This window comes from Desmodus rotundus, chromosome 1 (genome assembly GCF_022682495.2).
Source record: "Desmodus rotundus isolate HL8 chromosome 1, HLdesRot8A.1, whole genome shotgun sequence".
NCBI lineage: Eukaryota > Metazoa > Chordata > Mammalia > Chiroptera > Phyllostomidae > Desmodus > Desmodus rotundus.
In genome coordinates this window covers 172,596,484-172,617,222 of record NC_071387.1, presented here as the reverse complement: position 1 = coordinate 172,617,222, position 20,739 = coordinate 172,596,484, and the positions used below count along the sequence as shown (strand labels likewise).

The 20,739-nt window shown below is 36.0% G+C and overlaps 3 protein-coding genes across 12 annotated transcripts in view; 2 read left to right on the top strand and 1 right to left on the bottom strand.

Moving 5' to 3' along the window:
• The window catches only part of TRIM23 (tripartite motif containing 23), a 36,233-nt gene extending 35,184 nt beyond the window's left edge, over positions 1-1,049 (bottom strand). Inside the window, exon 1 of the mRNA XM_045186287.3 lies at positions 571-1,049. Coding sequence (XP_045042222.2) covers positions 571-810 — 240 coding nt within the window. The 5' untranslated portion in view covers positions 811-1,049. The remainder of the gene's footprint in view (positions 1-570) is intronic.
• The window catches only part of TRAPPC13 (trafficking protein particle complex subunit 13), a 66,735-nt gene continuing 46,086 nt past the window's right edge, over positions 91-20,739 (top strand). For 9 of the 10 annotated variants that reach the window (XM_053913226.2, XM_053913218.2, XM_053913221.1 and 6 more), the window contains exons 1-4: positions 209-331; positions 14,048-14,116; positions 14,692-14,791; positions 16,496-16,580. In XM_053913226.2, coding sequence (XP_053769201.1) covers positions 286-331; positions 14,048-14,116; positions 14,692-14,791; positions 16,496-16,580 — 300 coding nt within the window. In that variant the 5' untranslated portion in view covers positions 209-285. Of the gene's footprint in view, positions 133-208; positions 332-14,047; positions 14,117-14,691; positions 14,792-16,495; positions 16,581-20,739 lie in introns of those variants that run through there. The other variant, XM_053913208.1, reaches the window with a different exon arrangement.
• On the top strand, positions 95-5,171 carry SHLD3 (shieldin complex subunit 3). Its single transcript, XM_045186289.2, has 3 exons — positions 95-132; positions 232-331; positions 3,110-5,171. Exon 3 carries the CDS (start codon positions 3,227-3,229, stop codon positions 3,980-3,982), a length of 756 nt encoding a protein of 251 aa, XP_045042224.2. The 5' UTR covers positions 95-132; positions 232-331; positions 3,110-3,226; the 3' UTR covers positions 3,983-5,171.

Here is a 20,739-nt window from a genome sequence, read left to right as displayed (position 1 = left end):
CAATTTCAGAGGCCCAGAAGTGTTCGCGGCGAGAGGTTTCTTGTGGTCGTGTTATGTGATTGCGGCTGGAAAGCAGACTGTTTAATGTGGTGGCCTTGGTAAAAAGAAGATGTTGGGTCCTTAAAGGACGTGGTAAGAAGAAAATTTAAGACACCACCGGAAGGGAGAAACTATGGGAGTGTGTTTGACGGTTGGTCTCTCCTAAAGTGCGCTTTTCTGTTCTCTTCCGAGTTGGATTGAACCTCTTCAGCCCCCGTAAGCTTTGGGTCTAAAGTGCGGGTCAAAATGGAAGTGAATCCCCCCAAACAGGAGCACCTGCTGGCCCTGAAAGGTAAACCTTTGCGACCCTGACTCCCCTTCATCTGTTTTCTCCCCTTCTGTCTAGTTCTGCAAGCCTTTGCCACACAGACTTGTTCTCTGGCAGGTAGGCCTCGTCCTTTCTACATTCGCATTGCTCTGCCTGGTGCTCTGTCCCTTGGCGCCGAGCGGCAGGAAGCAATTTCAATTTTTAATTTTTTAGGCTTGAGTCCTTTTCTCTAGAACGGAGTAGGTACCTGGTAAATCACTCACTCGGTTATACGGTGCTGCTGCAGTCACCAGGCACATTGTAGCCGCATCGCGGACGCCTCCACCCCACCCGGGGAGAGCCCCGCGAACCGAGGGGACAGCCGGCGTCTGAAGTGATTTTCTCTTGTGTCCCGTCTCTTCCTGCGGCACTGACAAAGTTACCGGTTTCCGCGTCACCTGGAAAAGTAGCTCTGTATTGCACAACAGCAGTGCCGGAGATTTAGAAGTGCCTCGCACTAACATAATTTAGGCTTGTTAAAATCTGGTTTTCTTCAAAATATTGTGTATATGGGAACATTCATGTCAACTTTTATTTTCTGTACACAGCAATAAATTTGAGTATGTTTGGTACTTAGATCATTATTTAGGAAAATACAGGGTAGAGAATTTTCTAGAATTCCGATTGTTTTCTGAAAATTTTTTATTTTAAATGCTTTCAGCTTTATATCATCGGTTTTTCTGTACCACAAATGCACGTTCTATTTCTTGGATGCTCTGCTATGTGGTTACCAATACCTCCTTGGACTGAGCTGAGAAAATGCTTAGTAGACATTTGAATTCAGTCACATTGCACTTCCTTGTGGTATCCATTTTGAGGGGCCTTCCCTCCCCTCGCCTTAGCTATGATGTAAGCAACAAACATTCCAGAAGCTCACCAGTCCCATTTGTAACATAAAATCATGCAGGTTAACAGGACTGTTCATGACTGTAGAATTAAGGAAGTGCAATATTAAGCAATGTAGCAAAAGGACCAGTCAGCTTAGCTTGAGCACGGGAGCTGGACTGAAATGGGCTACTCCTGAAGAAAAAGAAAAAGAAGAAAAGGAACTGTCATAGTTTTTGTCTCTCAACCTCACAACAAGTATGTGGAATGGAGCTTAACCTTCAGAAGTTAAGAAACTTTCCATGATCACAAAGCTAGTGAGTGATTGAGGCACTATTTCAACACAAGACCTTCCTCCATCTTCCCAAGACTCCATGTGGTAACCTAATGAAGGAAATAGAGATCATTCCCTTATTGACTTCTTTGATGGGAATTTAGACCAGTTCTACTTGAGGGGCATTTGCAACAGTTCTGTTAGCTGTTAGATGTGATTTTATACAAATTCGCAGCTGTTAAACATAGTAAAATTTCAGTGATACTCAGGCTAATTGCCACTGGGAATTTTAGTTTTCTATTCTTTTTTTTCCAAAGCAGAAGATAATTTGGGAAAGAGTATTTTAGCAGCCTAAAAGGACAAGTGCTTTGACAGTCATTAGTAGTTTCAGCTTTGTTAAAGCCCTTTGGTATTATTCTTCCCCATTGTCCTAGTTAATCAAGATTTCACAGATTTTAATTTTACTGATGGTGGATGCTAAATATATCAATTTATACTTTCTTAGATATGTAAAATACTAAGGAAATTGCAACTTCAGTGTATCTCCAGAGTACAACACTGAAGAAGTTGCAACAATACTGAAAGAATTCTCAGTGCAGTATCTTACAATGTGAAAGTATAAGGGAAAAATAAAAGCATTAATTCTTGAAAAAATATACTATCTTTATTTAGATCCATATTAAAAATTAGGGATATTAAGAATCACAGTCATTTATGAATTCAAGAATTGTCAAATCTGTTAATGGACATTAACAGGTGAAATAATCATTATGCGGTTAATTCGTTTGGCTCGTCAGAATCAGTGCTCAAATGAGTATCATGCCAGGAGTTCTCACTACTGTTATCCTGACAGTGGGAGAACCCTCATCAAGTATTTCTTTAATGATTTGGGGGAGAAGAGATTCAGCCTCTTTTTTTCAGTGCAAGATATGAAAGACTGCATTATGGCTTTTCGGACCTGGTTAGGAAACCTAACTTACAGATCCTGGAAGGCCAATGCTTGAGTCTATGTACTGTATGCTAGAACTTATTATCAATGCTTAACTTGAGGCAACTTGAGGACTTCTGTCTTCTAAGAAGAAAAAAAAATAAGGGTCTAGCCTTCTTGTTTCTTCTCCAAATGGAATTCAGGAGCCATGGTACTAAGCTTGATACTGCTTAAGTGCCCCAGTTATGCAGAGGAGACTGTCGCAAAACCAGTCCCTAGCCTGGTTAAAATGCAAAGTTAAACTATTTTTATGTTTTTAGTGTTTACTACTGAGATGTCTCAAAATTTTAAGTGTTACTACATTTTTGTTAGCTGTCTTATATGAAACTAGTATTTTAAGAATCACTAATTTTTCTTTGCTTCTTGTATATTAAGATAATTATTATCTAATATATTAATATCATTACTTCCAATTATTTTATTACCTGTTGAGCTAAACACATTGATTACTAGCATTTTTATGCTAGAAGTGATTTTATAGGGCATCTAATCCAGATCCCTTATTTTGGTGAGAGAGAACATATTTCCAATTTTCCAATTTCAGTGGATTACATTCATGTTTACCAATAGCACTTTGGTAAAATTGTATATTGGGAATGGTTTTTGTTTTCTTCCTGCCTATTTGTATGTAGGCTATCCCTACCATATCTTATTCTTTGCAATACTTCCACTTTAGGTCCTGTTTCCCTCTGATTTGGAAAAAGACAGTCTTGTAATTATAAATTACATTCTAGCTCTGAGGAACTCAGCTAAGAAATTTTCTCTTCATTATGAGTAACGGGATTACTGCAGAATGACTACAGAAGTAATATTACATTACCGACCATATGAGAGTGATCCTACACAACTGCTAAAAAGTGCAGAGAAAGCAATTCAGGACTTTGCGCCACGTCCGCTATTGAGATTTATTCCTTGGTTTCCACATGATGGGTCCAAACTTCCACTCAAACCTGAAAGATCACCACCTGTGATTTCTGAAGAGGCAGCTGAAGATGTGAAACAATACTTAACCAATTCAGAACATGATGTTATATCACAGAGTTATGATTGCACAGTAGCTCTATTGGAGTTTCAGCCTAATTTGAAAGAAAAGAAGCACTTAATCTGTACACACACACTGAATGAACAGACTGCTTCAGGAAATCTGGATAAACAGTCAGAAAAAGGAAAACGGCACAAGAAGAGGTCTTGGAGTATTTCACTTCCCAGCAGAAATTGTACTGAAAATATTTTTCCTCTGTCTAAAAAATTGCAAGATAGTTTAAAGGCGCTAAATTTACACTCATTTTATAGAGCAAGATGGACAATAGAACATACTATTTGTAACAACCAAACTCTGGAAGACATTTGGGCAAAACTCAATCAAATTATCAGGCACAGTGAACTTCCATCTTGTAATGCTACCATTCAGAGACACTTGGGCCAAATATGGGTGTTCTGTGATATTATGTACTGTGAATATGTGGGAAATGTCCTTAAAGGACGATTAGCTCTTACTGGGAAAATAAATTTACTTGTCCATAAATATGGTGTTATTTTTAGTATGTAAGGAGTTCCACTGATTGTCAAAAAGAAGAATATTCTGAATGGACAGAATATACTGAAAGAGTGACATGAATAAATTTTTTACTGTTTTAATTTTTAATGACTTAATTTTCTTTAATTTGAACCATTACTAGTGTAGTCAATTTATTCTTAACATTGTGAAAAATAATTGTGTAGTAATATGTGTTCAGGTTGTGTCCCAGGAATAAATAACTATGAGGTGAATTTATTGGTTTGTCATTTAAGTCAGGAACTTTCTCGGTTCTACTTTTAATAGCCATCATTGAAGTGAATTGTGATAAATTATTATTTATACTGAAGTTAGAGGTAAAATATTCTATTCCTTTTATTCTACTTTTCACTGGTTGAATTAGATATTCCTGTGAATTACAGTGAATAATTTGGATTTGGGTGAATCCTTAAAATCTAATTTTATAGTATTTTTTTCTTTACTCATCTAAAGTGTAGTAATTTTTAAAAAATAAAACTATTGGGTTGGCCAAAAAGTTCATCTTTTTCTATAAGATGGCTCTAGTAGTGCTAGTCAGGCTTTTAAAAAAAAATTTACCAAAACTGGTGAATTTTTGTGTGGCCATTTTAATACTGAAGATGGAAGAAAATACGCAACATTTTCGGCACACTATGTTTATTGTTTCAAGAAAGTAAAAACGCAAGCAAAACAATTTGTGGAATGTATGGAGAAGGTGCTGTGAGTGATCGAACATGTCAAAAGTGGTTTGCAAGGTTTTGTGCTGGAGATTTCTCACTGGACGATGCTCCATGGTTGGGTAGACCAGTTGAAGTTGACAGTGATGAAATCGAGACATTGAGAACAGTCAATGTTCTACCACACAGGATCTAGCCAACATACTCAAAATATCCAAATCTATAAAATTATCGGTGAAAAATTAAGAATATGCTTTTATTTTACAGAAAAAACCGTACAGATTTTTTTGGTCAACCCAATAAAACCAGTTCTAGTGGAACTGCTATTCAAGTGACATGAATGTAGCTCAAATTTGGAAATCAGCACAAATCCAGCTGATGTTTCTAAAGATATGTAAGTCAATAGTTAATGTGTTGTTTTGAAACAAAGGTGAAAAATGTATAATTTGCCTGTGACCATGTATCCTTAAGGCTATATAACCTGTTTTGAAAGGACGTATCAAGTGTGATAAGAAATAAAGTTTTCTTTATTCTAATACAAGTAATTCAATCTTAATGACCGTTAATACTAGTTATTAGTAGACTGGTTCTTGGAGTCATTGTTGGTTTCCTATTATCAAGATGTTATAAATTGGGTTTACGCATCATCTCATAAAAATGACCAAAGTGATTATAGAATAAATTTTATAAAAGCATATTTTTAATTAAAAAATGTAAATACCTTCTATGAGCTAGGTACTACAGTGTAGTAGGAGAGGAGACAAACAGGCACCCAGCCCTCACAGAGCTTACTTGAAGTTAAAAGTAGTGAAACCAAATCCCTGAAGAATACTAGTAAGACTGTACTCATCAGCAAGGCAGAGATGTGTTTGCCTTGTGTCATAGTGCCTGGCATGGTAGCGGCTCCATAATACATGGTAAATGTGCGCTTGGAGGGGTTTTTCCCAGGCTGATGTTGCTTAAAATCTGAGGAGTCCACTAATTTTTAACTGAAGAGATAATCTTTTCCAATTAGGTTTAACTATCCATACATTGTTTTAACTATTTTTAGTACCATTTTATTGTCACAAGACCGCTATTTAGAAAATAATCATCATGCCCATGAAATCTTCCAAAAGTCTTTAAATGAAAAATCACCTGATGTAGAGGGAGTTTCCAAGGTAACTTATTCAGTAGTGACTTATTTTGTTCATTAATCTTACCTTTCAACTCAAGACTGCTGGAGAAAGATGAAGTTATTCAGTATTGCCAGCAAGCTTGTGAATAGCAGTTAATATGATTAGGCAAAAAAATAAATGATGAATTTGATTTTTATTGATCAGGTATTATTGACTGTAAGGTAGCTGCTAATCAAGGGTTAAAAATTAGGTACTCTTAAGACTTAGACACAGCACTATTTTTCTACGATAGTTTTATTATTTTAAAATGTACACAGCTGAAAATACAAGGTACAGTCAGGGATCGTGGGATTCTTATAAAGAGTAGCTTTTTAATCAAAGAATTACATTAAAAAGGTCTTCTCTGTCTTCATATGTGGCAGATTTAAATTTTTCAAATTTACTCTTGCTTTCTAACCTTTTGAGAAACAATGAAAAGGTAATTCAGAACTGGGAAACTGAAGGTTAAGTTTTATTGTAGATATTGCCATGATCTTAAAAGAAGGGGAGATTCATTTCTCTTCTACTTAGGTAGTACTTAAGAAGTAATTGAAGAATTTGGAATCCATGGCTACTTTGAGTATTTAGAACCTTAGGACTTGAGATTCTGTTTCCAGCTAATAGTAGGTTTCAGCAGTATTTCCACATTCCACTGTTAACATAGACTTGGAAATAAATTGAGGAACAAAGACGTGTTCAGGAAGGTGTATCTGTGAGGGCATTTGGTAAAATACCATCAGTGTTAACTCCCCAGGGAAGTGGCAGTAGCACCGTAATTTTATTTTTCCCTGATGACCCATCTGCCTTCATACAAATGTTAAGTCATATTAAAGAAAAAAGAAGTGGGCATCATATGAATTTAACTTCATTTGCCAACTTATCAAATAACTTAGAGACTACTTTTTGAAAAATTCCAAGATGAACTACTGGATAATGATTCACTTTGACTTAATTTGCTCAAATGGTCAATATTAATTTAAACTTCACAAACTTGCATACCTTCAGGGACTAGATAGGTAAGACTGTAGAATGTGGTAAGGGGGCTCTGAACCTGGAGAAAATTCTTCTTAATTTCTGTTTTTAATGTAGTGGCCAAGCAAAATTTATATGCAAGTTGGACCAGGCCCAGTTTATCACATTGTAACCTCAGGCCTATCTTTTCCTTAATTTAATAAAGACTTTAAAAAGTTTTTAAATATTTTAGATGAAACCCAAATTTCATAAGTAAATGAAATGTCTCTTTTGTGAGTTCCACTGAAAATATCTCTATACATGGCATTATGTGAGTATTTGACACTCAGCTAAAAATCATTGTTTTTTGCCTCTAATTTTTTGGCCAAAAACCTACTTTAACATTCCAGGCTGGATACAAAATTACTGTTAACAACCAGTGCTTTATTACGGTTCCTAATCCTTGCTTTGGTTGGCATTAGCTCTTTTCCAACTAGCGTGTATAATTTTTGAGGTCCATTAATTTATTGTAAGACAGTAAATACTGAGTTTTAAATGTGTATTTGATGTGGGCATACTTTGGATTGTCTTTCAAGGAATAAGATAGTTGCATGTTAATAACTTGGTTTTCTTGTTTTTCTTTTAAGAATACAGATATGACAGATTGTGCTTTATTGTAACTGAGTTCACAAGATAGTGTTCTTACCAGCTGCTACATTCTCTGCTGCTTTTTACACTCTTGAAATAATGAAGAAAACGGGCACTTTAAATGACAGCTTGGGATCTTTTTATTCTTTTAATTTTTAAATTTTTTCAGTTGCAGTTGACATTCAATATTAGTTTCTGGTATACAGCATAATGATTAGACACTTTATAACTTAACAAAGTGGGATCTTTTTATTTCTTGAATGGGGAGTTGTTCTTTACTCACTTTCTACTGTCTCTTCCCCCTAGAAAAAACATATGATCATAAAAAACTAATCTTTACAGGACTTTTGTACATAATGGAAATTTGAGCATATAATTGGCTGTACATTTGGGTGAACTTGATGACAATATAAAAAAAGAGCGTTTCAGTGTTCCGTTGAGAGTGTGTTTCCTCTTCATTTGTTAAGATTTGGTTTCTTCTGAACTGAAAACAATGGGGAAGAAACACCAATTGGTGTTTGTAGTGAGCTTAGAGTCTTAGATTGTGAGAAAAACAGTCTTCTGTCTATTATTTTCAGAGCACCTTCTTATCCTCTTCATATTGTACATAAGTGTAATCTGTTTTTCCCAGTTAAAAATAAAAGTAGGGTCAGAAACACCTTCTCAACTACATCCCCCAACCCCCGCCAACCACCACGCATAAAACACACACTTTTTTTTTTAATATATTTATTGATTATGCTATTACAGTTGTCCCATTTACCCCCCCACTCCACTCCATCCTGCCCACCCCCCTCCCTCCCACATTCCCCCCCCATAGTTCATGTCCATGGGTCATACTTATCAGTTCTTTGGCTTCTACATTTCCTACACTATTTTTACCCTCCCCCTGTCTATTTTCCACCTATCATCTATGCTACTTATTCTCTGTACCTTTACCCCCTTCTCCCCCTCCCACTCCCTTATTGACAACCCTCATGTTCTAGTTGTTTGCCTAGTTTGCTCTCATTTTTGTTTTATGTGTGGTCTTTAATAACTGTGAGTTTGCTGTCATTTTTACTGTTCCTATTTTTGATCTTCTTGTTTTTAGGTAACTCCCTTTAACATTTCATATAATAAGGGCTTGGTGATGATGAGTTTCTTTAACTTGACCTTATCTGAGAAGCACTTTATCTTCCCTTCATTCTAAATGATAGCTTTGCTGGATAGAGTAATCTTGGATGTAGGTCCTTGCGTTTAATCATGGGTAATGTAATTATGATGTGCCTTGTTGTATTCCTCCTTGGGTCTCGCTTCTTTGGGACTCTCTGAGCTTCCTGGACTTCCCGGAAGTCTATTTCCTTTGCCAGATCGGGGAAGTTCTCCATTATTTCTTCAAATAAGTTTTCAATTTTTTGTTCTTCCTCTTCTCCTTCTGGCACCCCTATAATTCGGATGTTGGAACGTTTCAAGGTGTCCTGGAGGTTGCTAAGCCTCTCCTCATTTTTCCAAGTTCTTGTTTCTTCATTCTTTTCCGGTTGGATGTTTGTTTCTTCCTTCTGGTCCATACCATTGATTTGAGTCCCAGTTTCCTTCTCATCACTATTGGTTCCCTGTACATTTTCCTTTGTTTCTCTTAGCGTAGGCTTCATTTTTTCATCTGTTTTTTGAACAGATTCAACCAAGTCTGTGAGCATATTGATAACCAGTGCTTTGAACTGTGCATCCCATAGGTTGGCTATCTCTTTGTTGCTTAGTTGTATTTTTTCTGGAGCTTTGAAGTGTTCTGTCATTTGGGCCATTTTGTTTTTTTGTTTGTTTGTCTTGGTGCGTCTGTTACTTTAAGGGGCGGAGCCTTAGGTGTTCACAGGGGCGGGGTAATGCTGGTGGCTGTGCTGTGAAGCTGTACGTGGGGGATGGGTCGAGTGGGAGCAATGGCGCCCGCCTCACTCTCCTCCGGATTTCAATCTTTCACTCCGATACCCACAATCAAACTGGGCCACTGTGGTGCTGGTTCCCAAGTAAATGGGCCTGTGCACACTCTAGGCCCCTGTGGGTCTCTCCAACAACCTCTCCTGTGAGGCTGGGAGTCTCTCCTGCTGCCACCCCAACCCCCAGGGGCGCTTTCAATCAGAGGTTTGAGGCTTTATTTCCCCGAGGTGGAGCTCTGGGTTGCGCGGTCTGCTTCACTGCCCGCCGTTCCTCCGTTCCTCCGGTTTATCTGTGGGCGAATGTGGTGCCACAGGGTGCTACCCGCCACTCTGCCTGCCCCACTCTCCGCCACTCTGAGTTCGGCCCTCTGGGTTTATCTGTGCAAATGTAGGGCCGCAGGGTCTGCTAGTGCTGGGACTGCCTGCGCCATTTGTCCCACACTCTGCCAGTCTCAGTCCCGCCACAGCCACGCGAGTCCTCTCCACCCCGGTGCCCGTCTCCGCCCCTCCTACCAGTCTGGATGAATGATTATTTTCTGTTTCCTTGGTGTTGGTCCCCCTTGCTGTTTGATTCTCTGTCAGTTCTGGTTGTGCGAGGAGGCGCAGTGTGTCTACCTACGCCGCCATCTTGGTTCCTCCATCCAGAGCAGCACACACTTTTTTATCTCTAGCTGGTTAATGCTGTTTGAGATAAGGTCCTACTTTGAATTCCATGGAATGTTTTCCGATGAGGCATGACAATCCAGGTTCATGATCCCGTATTTATAATTAACAATATAGAGAATTATTTTTGAACAGTGAAATCACCTGGGTTCAAATCTAGTTCAGGCAACTATCTGCTGTGTAATCTTTTATATGCAAATTAACTTCTCCAGGCATCTTATCTGTAAAAATGGGATAATGATAATACCAGCCTTGTAGAAGAGTCATGAGAATTAAATGTGTTAATACTTGAACCCTGGCTGATGCGGCTTAGTGGATTGAGCACCAGCCTCAATCAGCCTGTGAACCAAAAGGTTGCCAGTTTGATTCCCAGTTGTCACGTGCCTGGGTTGGCAGCCAGGTCCCCAGTTGGGCACATGAGATGCAACCACATATTGATGTTTCCCTCTCTCCCTCCCTCCCCTCTCTCTAAAAAAAAGTAAGTAAAATTAAAAAAAATAATTAATGTGTTAATACTTGAAAAGTATTTTGCACAATAGTGCTACTAATGCTTAGGAAATATTAAGTATACTTTGAAATTTTAAGGCTAACAATTTCAGAAGCCATATGTTTAATACCACATTGTTTACTGGTCTCAGTTCGAATTTACATCTTCAAAATAATGCCAGTCACTTGAGGACTTTGGTGAGGTGCTAATTCTTCCATTCAGCAAAGATCTATAGAATATAGCATGTGCCAAAACTTGTGTCAAATGAGGAGGCCACAAAACTGAACATAGTACATGAGTCTAAACTTCATGGAGCTTGGATAGGAGTGCTATGAATAAGTAAATACAGTTCATGATAAATGCAAGGTGCTAGGAGACAAACAGGGTAACCTGTTACCGCTTTTCTGAAAAATGTAACATTTAAACAGATCAGGATGAGAAGAAAGGCACTAAATTTGATATGAATCATAGCTAATTAGTGGTTAGGTGGTAGATTTTTACATATGTGAATGAATACCACTTATATTGTGAATTGATCATTTAGGTGTATAGTCTTTAAAGCTTTTTGGTTTTGATTTGAATGAACATTTTTAATAGAGTATAAAGAAATAGTCTTCCATGATTCATATTTCTGAAATATTTTATTTTTGTTCATTTTTGTTACTTTGATGTTGTCAAATGTCAATCTTTAGAAATAACTGAAATATATATTTTTTAAAATTAGAATGTCCTATCTTTGCTAGACTAAATTCAATACCTACTACTTCCATTTTCTGTGTCTTAATTTTTCTCTATTTGATCCATAAGCAATTTATTGATATTTGAAATGAATTTGTGAATTAAATTTTATTTTCCCCAGATAGCTAACCACTTGTCCTAGATAATGTTGGTTTTTTGTTTGCTATATCCTAGTGATTTTTTAAAACTATCTAGTATATGTATCTATCTGGTCTTCAATTAGTTGATTGTAGACTTAAATGTTTTAATATATGGTAGGTCTAGTTCTTCCTCATTTTTTCCCATTTATTTTCTTATTTTCATTAATTTATTTTTCTAGATAAACTTTAGGCACATTCTGCCATGTTGGAAGAACAAATCTTAGTTTTGGTTGGAATTATGTAAGCCTTTACATTAACTGATATATTTGTAATTTTTACACAGAATTAATATTATTTAAAGAGCCAGTTACTGAACTTCCAGTGGCCAGTAATTATAATCAAGGGATAAAGCTCACAAAAGATCCTTTTCGCATAAAATATTGTTTCATATTCAAAATGGTATATATTTTCCCGTCAAGCTAATTTTTATTAATATTTTCTTGACATTGTTTACACTGAAGTCACTTAGAATTTTTTAGAGCTTTGTTCTCCTAATATACCTCAAAGCTTTAAAATTCCTTTATTTTTAGTTTTTCTTTTTTTAAATATATTTTATTAATTATGCTATTACAGTTGTCCCATTTTCCCCCCTTCACTCCCCTCCTCCCTGCACCCCCTCCCACACATATTCCCCTCTAGATCATGTCCATGGGTCATACATACAAGTGCTTTGGCTTCTACATTTCCTATACTATTCCTACCCTCCTGCTATTTTCTACCTACCATTTATGCTACTTATTCTCTGTACCTTTTCCCCCTGTCTCTCCCTCCCACTCCCCTGTTGATAACCCTCCATGGGATCTCCATTTCTGTGGTTCTGTTCCTGTTCTAGTTGTTTGCTTAGTTTGCTTTTGGTATTGTTTTGGTGTGTTTGTTAATATCTCTGAGTTTGCTGTCATTTTACTGTTCATATTTTTTATCTTTTTCTTAGATAAGTCCTTTTAACATTTCATATAATAAGGTTTTGGTGATGATGAACTCCTTTAACTTGACCTTATCTGGGAAGCACTTTATCTGCCCTTCCATTCTAAATGAAAGCTTTGCTGGATAGAGCAATCTTGGATGCAGATCCTTGCCTTTCATGACTTGGAATATTTCTTTCCAGCCCCTTTTTGCCTGTAAGATCTCTTTTGAGAAATCAGCTGACAGTCTTATGGGAACTCCTTTGTAACTGTCTCCTTTTCACTTGTTGCTTCTAAGATTCTCTCCTTATATTCAATCTTGGCTGAAGTAATTATGATGTGCCTTGGTGTATGCTTCCTTGGGTCCAACTTCTTTGGGACTCTCTGAGCCTCCTAGACTTCCTGGAAGTCTGTTTCCTGTGCCAGATTGGGGAAATTCTCCTTCATTATTTGTTCAAATAAGTTTTCAATTTTTTGCTCTTCCTCTTCTTCTGGTACTCCTATAATTCGGATGTTGGAACATTTCAAGATGTCCTGGAGGTTCCTAAGCCTCTCCTCATTTGTTTGAATTCTTGTTTCTTCATTCTTTTCTGGTTGGATGTTTCTTTCTTCCTTCTGGTCCACACAGTTGATTTTCAAGTTCCAGTTTCCTTCCCATCCCCATTGGTTCCCTGTACATTTTCCTTTGTTTCACTTAGCATAGCCTTCATTTTTTTCATCTAATTTGTGACCAAATTCAACCAATTTTGTGAGCTTCCTGATTACCAGTGTTTTGAACTGTGCATCTGATAGGTTGGCTATCTCTTTGTTGCTTAGTATTTTTTCTGGAGTTTTGATCTGTTCTTTCTTCCGGGCCATTTTTTTTCTTGGCGTGCCTATTATGTAAAGGGGCGGGGCCTTAGGTGTTCACCAGGGCGAGGCAACCCATGTAGCTGCACTGTGACACTCGCTGTATGTAGGGAAGGGGTCAGAGAGGCAACAGTGGCACTTGCTATGATCTCTGCCGGTTTTCAGTCACTTCCCCCACTACCCACAATCAAATTGGGCCCTTCTGGTGCTGCTTCCCAATGTGTGGGTTTGTGTATGTTCTAGATCCCTGTCGGTCTCTCCAATGAACTCTCCTGTGAGGCTGGGAGTTTCTCCTGCTGCTGCCTCAACCCCCACAGGTGTTTTCAATAAGAGGTTGAGGCTTTATTTCCCCGACCTGGAGCCCTGGTGGCTGGTCTGTTGCCCGGTCCACCAGCTGCTGCCTTGCCCACCCCACTCCATAATCTGCTGCCTCGCTGGGTCTGCCAGCCACCGTCCTCTCTGTCTGGCTGCCCGTCTCCGCCCCTCCTACCAGTCTGGATGGATGTTTCTTCTTTATCTCCTTGGTTGTTGGACTTCCATACTGTTCAATTTTCTGTCAGTTCTGGTTGTTTTTTGTTTTTAAAATGTTGTTGTCCTTCTTTTGGTTGTGCGAGGAGGCACAGTGTGTCTACCTACACCTCCATCTTGGCCAGGAGTCCTATTTTTAGTTTTTCTGTAATAAGATGTATTACATTTATATTTAATTTTTATAATTCATTAGGTTTTAAAAATGCAAAATTATTCTCTTATGTATAAAATTCTTTCATATTTTAGCATTTTTAACAAAACATTGCTGTATAATAATCTTAGGAAATATCTACTATTGTATTTAGTTTAGGAAGTCTGGTTATATTTTAGTATAAAATTAATGAATACCATATACTCAACTTGGAAGTAATAGTCAAAACAATATTAACATTTTATTTTTTCTTTTCTTTTTTTTTGTCTTAATTCACAGTAATGCGACTGACTAAGCCTACGTTATTCACCAATATTCCAGTAACATGTGAAGAGAAAGACTTACCTGGTATGGCGCATAGTGTATTCTACTTGCATGTAGAGGACTAAGTTGAAACTTTGATTGCCTCTATTACCTTGTAATAAACCTAGCCTTGCCAATTTTATGCTCTTTGCTGCATTCTTTTTTACCTGTTTTTGTACCGTGAGAGTGGTGGCCATCTCAGTAACAGGTCTTACTCATAATCTGTAAGTCAAGGTACTATTAATATCCCATGGCAACAAGAGACTTTTAGTTTTAATAATAATACATTCATAGTCATGATAATATAAAAATTACATTTGTCTTCAAATGTTCCATCAGTGTATGTATTAGCATTCCTTTTATTTAAAATTATTGGCACTTTCTATAATATATTTTATATAGTATAACCTGTATTTTCCTTTCTTTCTAAATTTCATTCTCTGTGAAACCAGAATTTGTTGACATGCACTACTTGCATTGAAGATTAGCTATTAGATTTTTTCAATATAACTTTTGTGAAGAGATCACTTTTTAAAAAGATCTCTCTCCCAGATATTTCTTTATGTAAGTAATCTTATCTACAAGGAAGACGTTAGAATTTTGTTTTTCTCTTTCAATAGGAGATCTCTTTAACCAGCTCATGAGAGATGATCCTTCAACTGTAAATGGTGCAGAAATTTTAATGTTGGGAGAAATGTTGACTTTACCACAGAATTTCGGGTAAGAATGACATAGTCATATAAATTTTTTTAAAATACAATAAAAATTAAATTAAAAACAAATGCAGCAGTACTTTAAAGCCATTACAAATATACTTTTCAAAAAATAACTATGGGCTGGAAAAATGCTCATGATACATTTAAGTGGTAAAAAAAGCTTATCAAAATTATACTATGTGATTCTGGTTTTTAAAAAAGCATAAGATATATATGGTTAAGAAAAACAAGATGCATACCAAAATATTAATAGTGGTTCACCAGGTGATAAAATTTTAACTTTCTCCTTTAGATCTTATCATACAGAGTCAAGCAAAAGTAAGTTTACAACTGTTTGTATAGAAAATAATAAAATAATAAATACTAATACAGGAATAAACTTTGATTCACGTACTCACAAGTGTAAACCTACTTTTGTCCCACACTGTATTTTTTTAATGCCCATGGATTCCTTTTATTTTAACTGATTCAATATAAATGTCTTTCAGAAGCAACTCTTTTATTCTACTTCATAGTCCTCTCCCAAAATAAGTTATCAGACTTGTCAACTAATTAGGAACACTAAATTTTTTTATTCCTCCTCTTGCTCTTAGCTGTTTTCTTATGCTAGATGATTTTTGACATAGATGCCCCTGGTTCCATTCTGTTTGCAAGTGAGAGAATTTGGTACCAAAAAGAATGTTTCAAGTTTTTTTGAAAGGTTTAAAAATGTGGTCATTGACTAGTGTCTTGAAAACTTGGAAATATATTCATGTAAAAAATATACTTTGTAAAATATATATTAAGAAAAGCCACTAGTCATTATTTTTATTAGACTAGCAGGAAAATCAAATAAATTGATAAAAAGTACTCTGAGATCAGTTACTTGGGTCTTTTTTAGTTTCAAGTCATAAGTTATTTCAAAAATTGCCTTTTTCCATCTTCAGTAACAAATCTTAAGACTCTTAACATGGACCTGATTTCAATGACTTATTGCTAAGGAGACTGACAATTTGTATGGTAGCTGTGGGCCATGATATACAGGGTCCGGCCCCTTCTTTATTACAGAATCTTTTATTACAAAATAATAAGCATGTAATTCTGTAACATAATATCACACTCAAGCACACCATACCACATTTTAGATGAAATGTTGAAATTAAACTGTAAATTATTACACCCATATTACTGCCCTACCCAACCACACTCAAGCAGGTGTTACTGCTGCTGGACCCTGTATATCATGTTTTATAAATATTATTTCACTTATAAGTGGAATCTAATGAACAAAATAAACTAATGAGCAAAACAGAACCAGAGACATATAAATATGGAATAGATGACAGCTGTAACAGTGGAGGAGGGAGGCAGAGACGGATTGAAAGATGGTGAAGGGATTAATCAGAGAACATATATGAATGACCCATGGACATGGACATTGGTGTGGGGATTGACTGTGGCAGTGGGGAGGTGGGGTAAGCTGAGTGGCAAAATTGGGACAGCTGTAATAGCATAAACAATAAAATACTTTAAAAAAATCAGTACTTTGAATTACGTTAGGTAATGAAACAGTAGCCTAATGGAAACAAGGAATGTTGAAGCTGTATTTTACCTGATTTCGATCCTTTAATAAATTTTTCTCCATTTGAAGTTCACAGTAGTGCTCACACAGAGTATTTGTGATACAGCTTGAATGGATTTCTACCTAAAATTTTATTTTATTTCACAGGAACATATTTTTGGGAGAGACCTTTTCCAGTTATATCAGTGTTCATAATGATAGCAGTCAAGTTGTAAAAGATATATTGGTAAAAGTAAGTGGCATTTTTGTTTGGGATATATTTTTTTAAAACAACTTTTATGGTTTTTGGAACTTAATTAAAATGCATGCTTGATACAGGACATTTTGTCATTAACAACAAATAATAATTGAACACCTGCAGGTATAGGATAGTAAGCCAAGCACAGAATCATTTTTTATTATCCTCAGAGGTTGTGGATTCAGTTCCAGGTTGGGGCATATTTGAGAGGCAGCTCATGGATGTTTCTCTCCCTGTCTTTCTCCTTGTCTTCCCCTCTCTGTAAAAATAAATTAAAAAAAAAAAAAAAGACAGTGGGCAGTCAGTGGAGACCTGTAAGCAGGAGTATTCTGACTGTTGGTAGACCCATGAAAGTATTCTATGGGATGCCTTGTAGGAAATAGACCAGTTAGAAGACTTTTGCAGTCATTTAAAAATTAAGAGATAGAATATGCTAACTCAATTAAACAACCTGAAATTTATTTACATAGAGAAAAGGCATAAAGAAAGTAAAAATTGCCCTGGCTCAGTAGATTGAGCTCCAGGCTGCAAACCAAAGGGTCTCTGGTTTGATTCCCAGTCAGGGCACATGCCTGGCTTGTGGGCCAGATCCCCAGTTGGAGATGTGCGACAGGCAACCACACATTGATGTCTCTCTCCCTCCATTTCTCCCTCCTTTCCCCTTTCTCTAAAAATAAATAAATAAAATCTTTAAAAACAAAAAGAAAGCAAAAATTTACTGTATGTAAGAGAGAAGTTTTTGTAAAAGCTGTCTTCAGGTGATGCGTTTAGGTCACTAGAGCATTACCAAAAGGGAAGTCCAATGAAGATGAGTTTGAAAATTATCAATTATTAGAATTGAAAAGGATCTCAGAGAATAAATATTCCAAATTTCATATATGACCCAACTTCCAGAAATTAAATGCAAATCTTTGCATACTATTGAATGCAAGTTTTGTCACACTATCAATGGGGTTTCTGTCTTTCATTAAATCAGGGGTTGGCAAACTACACAGTCTGTGGGCCAGATTTGGTCCATTGCCTGTTTTTATAAGACTTTTGAGCTAAGAATGGTTTTTACCATTTTCAAATGGTTGTAAAGAAACATCAGCTTACTTTGTGATGTGAAAATTATATGAAATTCAGATTTCAGTATTCATAAAGTTCTTGACACAGAGCCACACTCATTCATTTCTGTATTATCTGTGGCAGATTTTAAGCTACTATGACTAAGTTGTGTAGTTACAACAGGGACTGTGTGACACGCAAAGTCTAAATTATTTGCTGCCTGACCTTTTAAAGTTTGCCAACTCTGCCTTAGATTATGAAAAGGTCTGACTTTCAGAACTTTGAGAGTATATACCTTTTTCCTGGCATACAGTTGGCATTCAATAAATGTTCAATTTTTATAAGATCAATAAGTCAACCAAGGCATATAATTTAAGATAAGTTTGTATTAAAAATAATAGTATAGGATACTTATTATAAAATATAAATTTATACTTTTTGATTTTATTTAGTATTAATTTCTATAAAGGCAGTGGTGTTTGATATAACAACAGGAGCTATTATTTATTGAACAATGCCTACCAAGAGTCTTCTTAGTTTCAAATAGATATTTAGATGACATACACATAAGCCATTTTTTATATCACAATCACATATGATGATATACATAGCACAGCACATGATATTGGCCTGTATTTTTCCTTCTCATGTTTTCTTTTATCAAGTTTTAGGTATCAATATTATGGTTGCGTAATTGAAGAAATTTCCCTTCATTCTCAGTGCTTTGGAGAAATATATGGAGCATTTGGCCTATTTGGTCCTTAAAGGACTTGTAGACTTCTCCTGTATAATCATATGGGCTGGTACTGTTTTGTGGGGGAAGTTATTGACAGCGTTTTTCACTTTTGTCCTAAGGAGATTAGTCTGTGTAAGCTTTGTATCTCTAATGTTATAAATTTTGTAAAACTGTTTTATTCTAGGAAGTGGTCCCTTTTATATAGATTTTTTTTTTAATTTTTATTGTTATTCAATTACAGTTGTATGCCTTTTCTCCCCGTCCCTCCACCCCACCCCAGCCGAACCCACCTCCCTCCCCCATCTCCACCCTCCCCCTTGGTTTTGTCCATGTGTCCTTTATAGTAGTTCCTGTAATCCCCTCTTCCCACTGTCCCCCCCATGCCCCCGGCTATTGTTAGATTGTTCTTAACTTCAATGTCTCTGGTTATATTTTGTTTGCTTTTTTCTTCTATTGATTATGTTCCAGTTAAAGGTGAGATCATATGGTATTTGTCCCTCACCGCCTGGCTTATTTCACTTAGCATAATGCTCTCCAGTTTCATCCATGCTGTTGCAAAGGGTATAAGCTCCTTCTTTCTCTCTGCTGCATAGAATTCCATTGTGTAAATGTACCATAGTTTTTGGATCCACTCGTTTGCTGATGGGCACTTAGGTTGCTTCCAGTACTTGGCTATTGTAAATTGTGCTGCTATGAACATTGGGGTGCACCGGTTCTTTTGGATTGGTGTCTCAGGGTTCTTAGGGTATAATCCCAGCAGCGGAATTGCTGGGTCAAAGGGCAGTTCCATTTTTAGTTTTCTGAGGAAATTCCATACTGTTTTCCACAGTGGCCTCACCAGTCTGCATTCCCACCAACAGTGCCTTTTATATAGATTTTCAAATTTATTTGTATACAGGTCTACAAAGTAGTCTCTGAAATTTTCTTCTGTTTCAGTGTTATTTTCCCTTGGTCATTTCTTATTTTGCATATTTTTTGCTTTCTTTTTCCCTTGATTTAGTTTAGCTAGCTCTTGGTTTGTATGTTGCTATAAAAAACAACAACAGTACTTTTTATTACTTTAATGTTTTTCTATTCTCTACCTCATTAATTTTTACTTTTAACTCTGTGTTTTTGATTATTTTTCCACCTTTTTAGTTGGGGATTTAACTTATTTTTATTTTTGTTGCTGAAAGTGAATTTTCTTATGATACACTGCTTTAGGTATTTCCTACAGGCTCTGATATGTAGCATTTTCATTACGATTGCTTTTTAAAGAATTTTGTATTTTTTTTTATTTCCTCTTCTACTAAAGAGTTGTTTAACAGGTTCTTTTCAGATAGAAAGGCTTTTTTTTCTTACTACTAACTTGTAGTTTTATTGTGTTTTAATCAGACAGTATCTTCTTATAATATTCCTGTTTTACCAGTATATTCTTTGTGACCTAATATTAATTTTTAATGAATATTCCATGTGTACTTGAGAACCAGGTATATTTTTTATTATTGGCTGTAAAGCTGGCTTTGTACTGAATACATCCATAATATTTACGTATACTTTTATATCTTGTTTGTCAATTTGATCTATCTTGTACAGAGTGTGGCATATTATATTATTAGTATGTTCCTATTTATAGCTACTTCTATCTCTCACACCTTTTGCTTTATAAAGGCTGTACTGTTTGGTGTTTATATATTTATACTTGTTATGCTCTATTGTGAATTATGGTCTTTAGCACTAAAATGTCCTTCTTTGCTACATTTAATATTTTTTGGCTTAAATCATAGCTGTGATATCTGTATCACATTGTCTTTTTCCATTTGCCTGGTTGCCATTGTCCATCTCTTTATTTTTAGCCTTGCTGTATCATTTGGTTTTTATTTATGTCTCTTTTATATGACATATAATTGGGCTCTTTTAATAGATGAATTAAGTCCACTCATGTATATTGATATGTCTGATGTGCTTGGTTTCAACTATGTCACATTATTTTATATTTAAATATTAAGTCTACTAGGTTTTTATCTCCACACAATGTGTTTTTATTGCTCATTTTTTTTAATTAAAATAATTTTTTTTGGTATTTAGGAAGGCTTATATTTTTGTTCTAGTTTTTACCTTTGTATTTATGCCTTTTATAATGCTACCCCTTTAATTTTATTAATTAGCTGCTTACTGTAGAGTTTTTAGTCTTTAATAGCATTATTTAACTCATACCTATTGCTTATACCAATTTCCTTTTTTCCCATCTTATATCTTTCCATTTTTAATTTCCTATTGGTTGGATGAAGATTTCTCAAGATATACCGTGGATAGTAATTTCTGAGTCCTTGAATGTTCAAAGTGTTTTTCAATGCACAAAGGACAGTTTGGCTAGATATAAAATTCCTT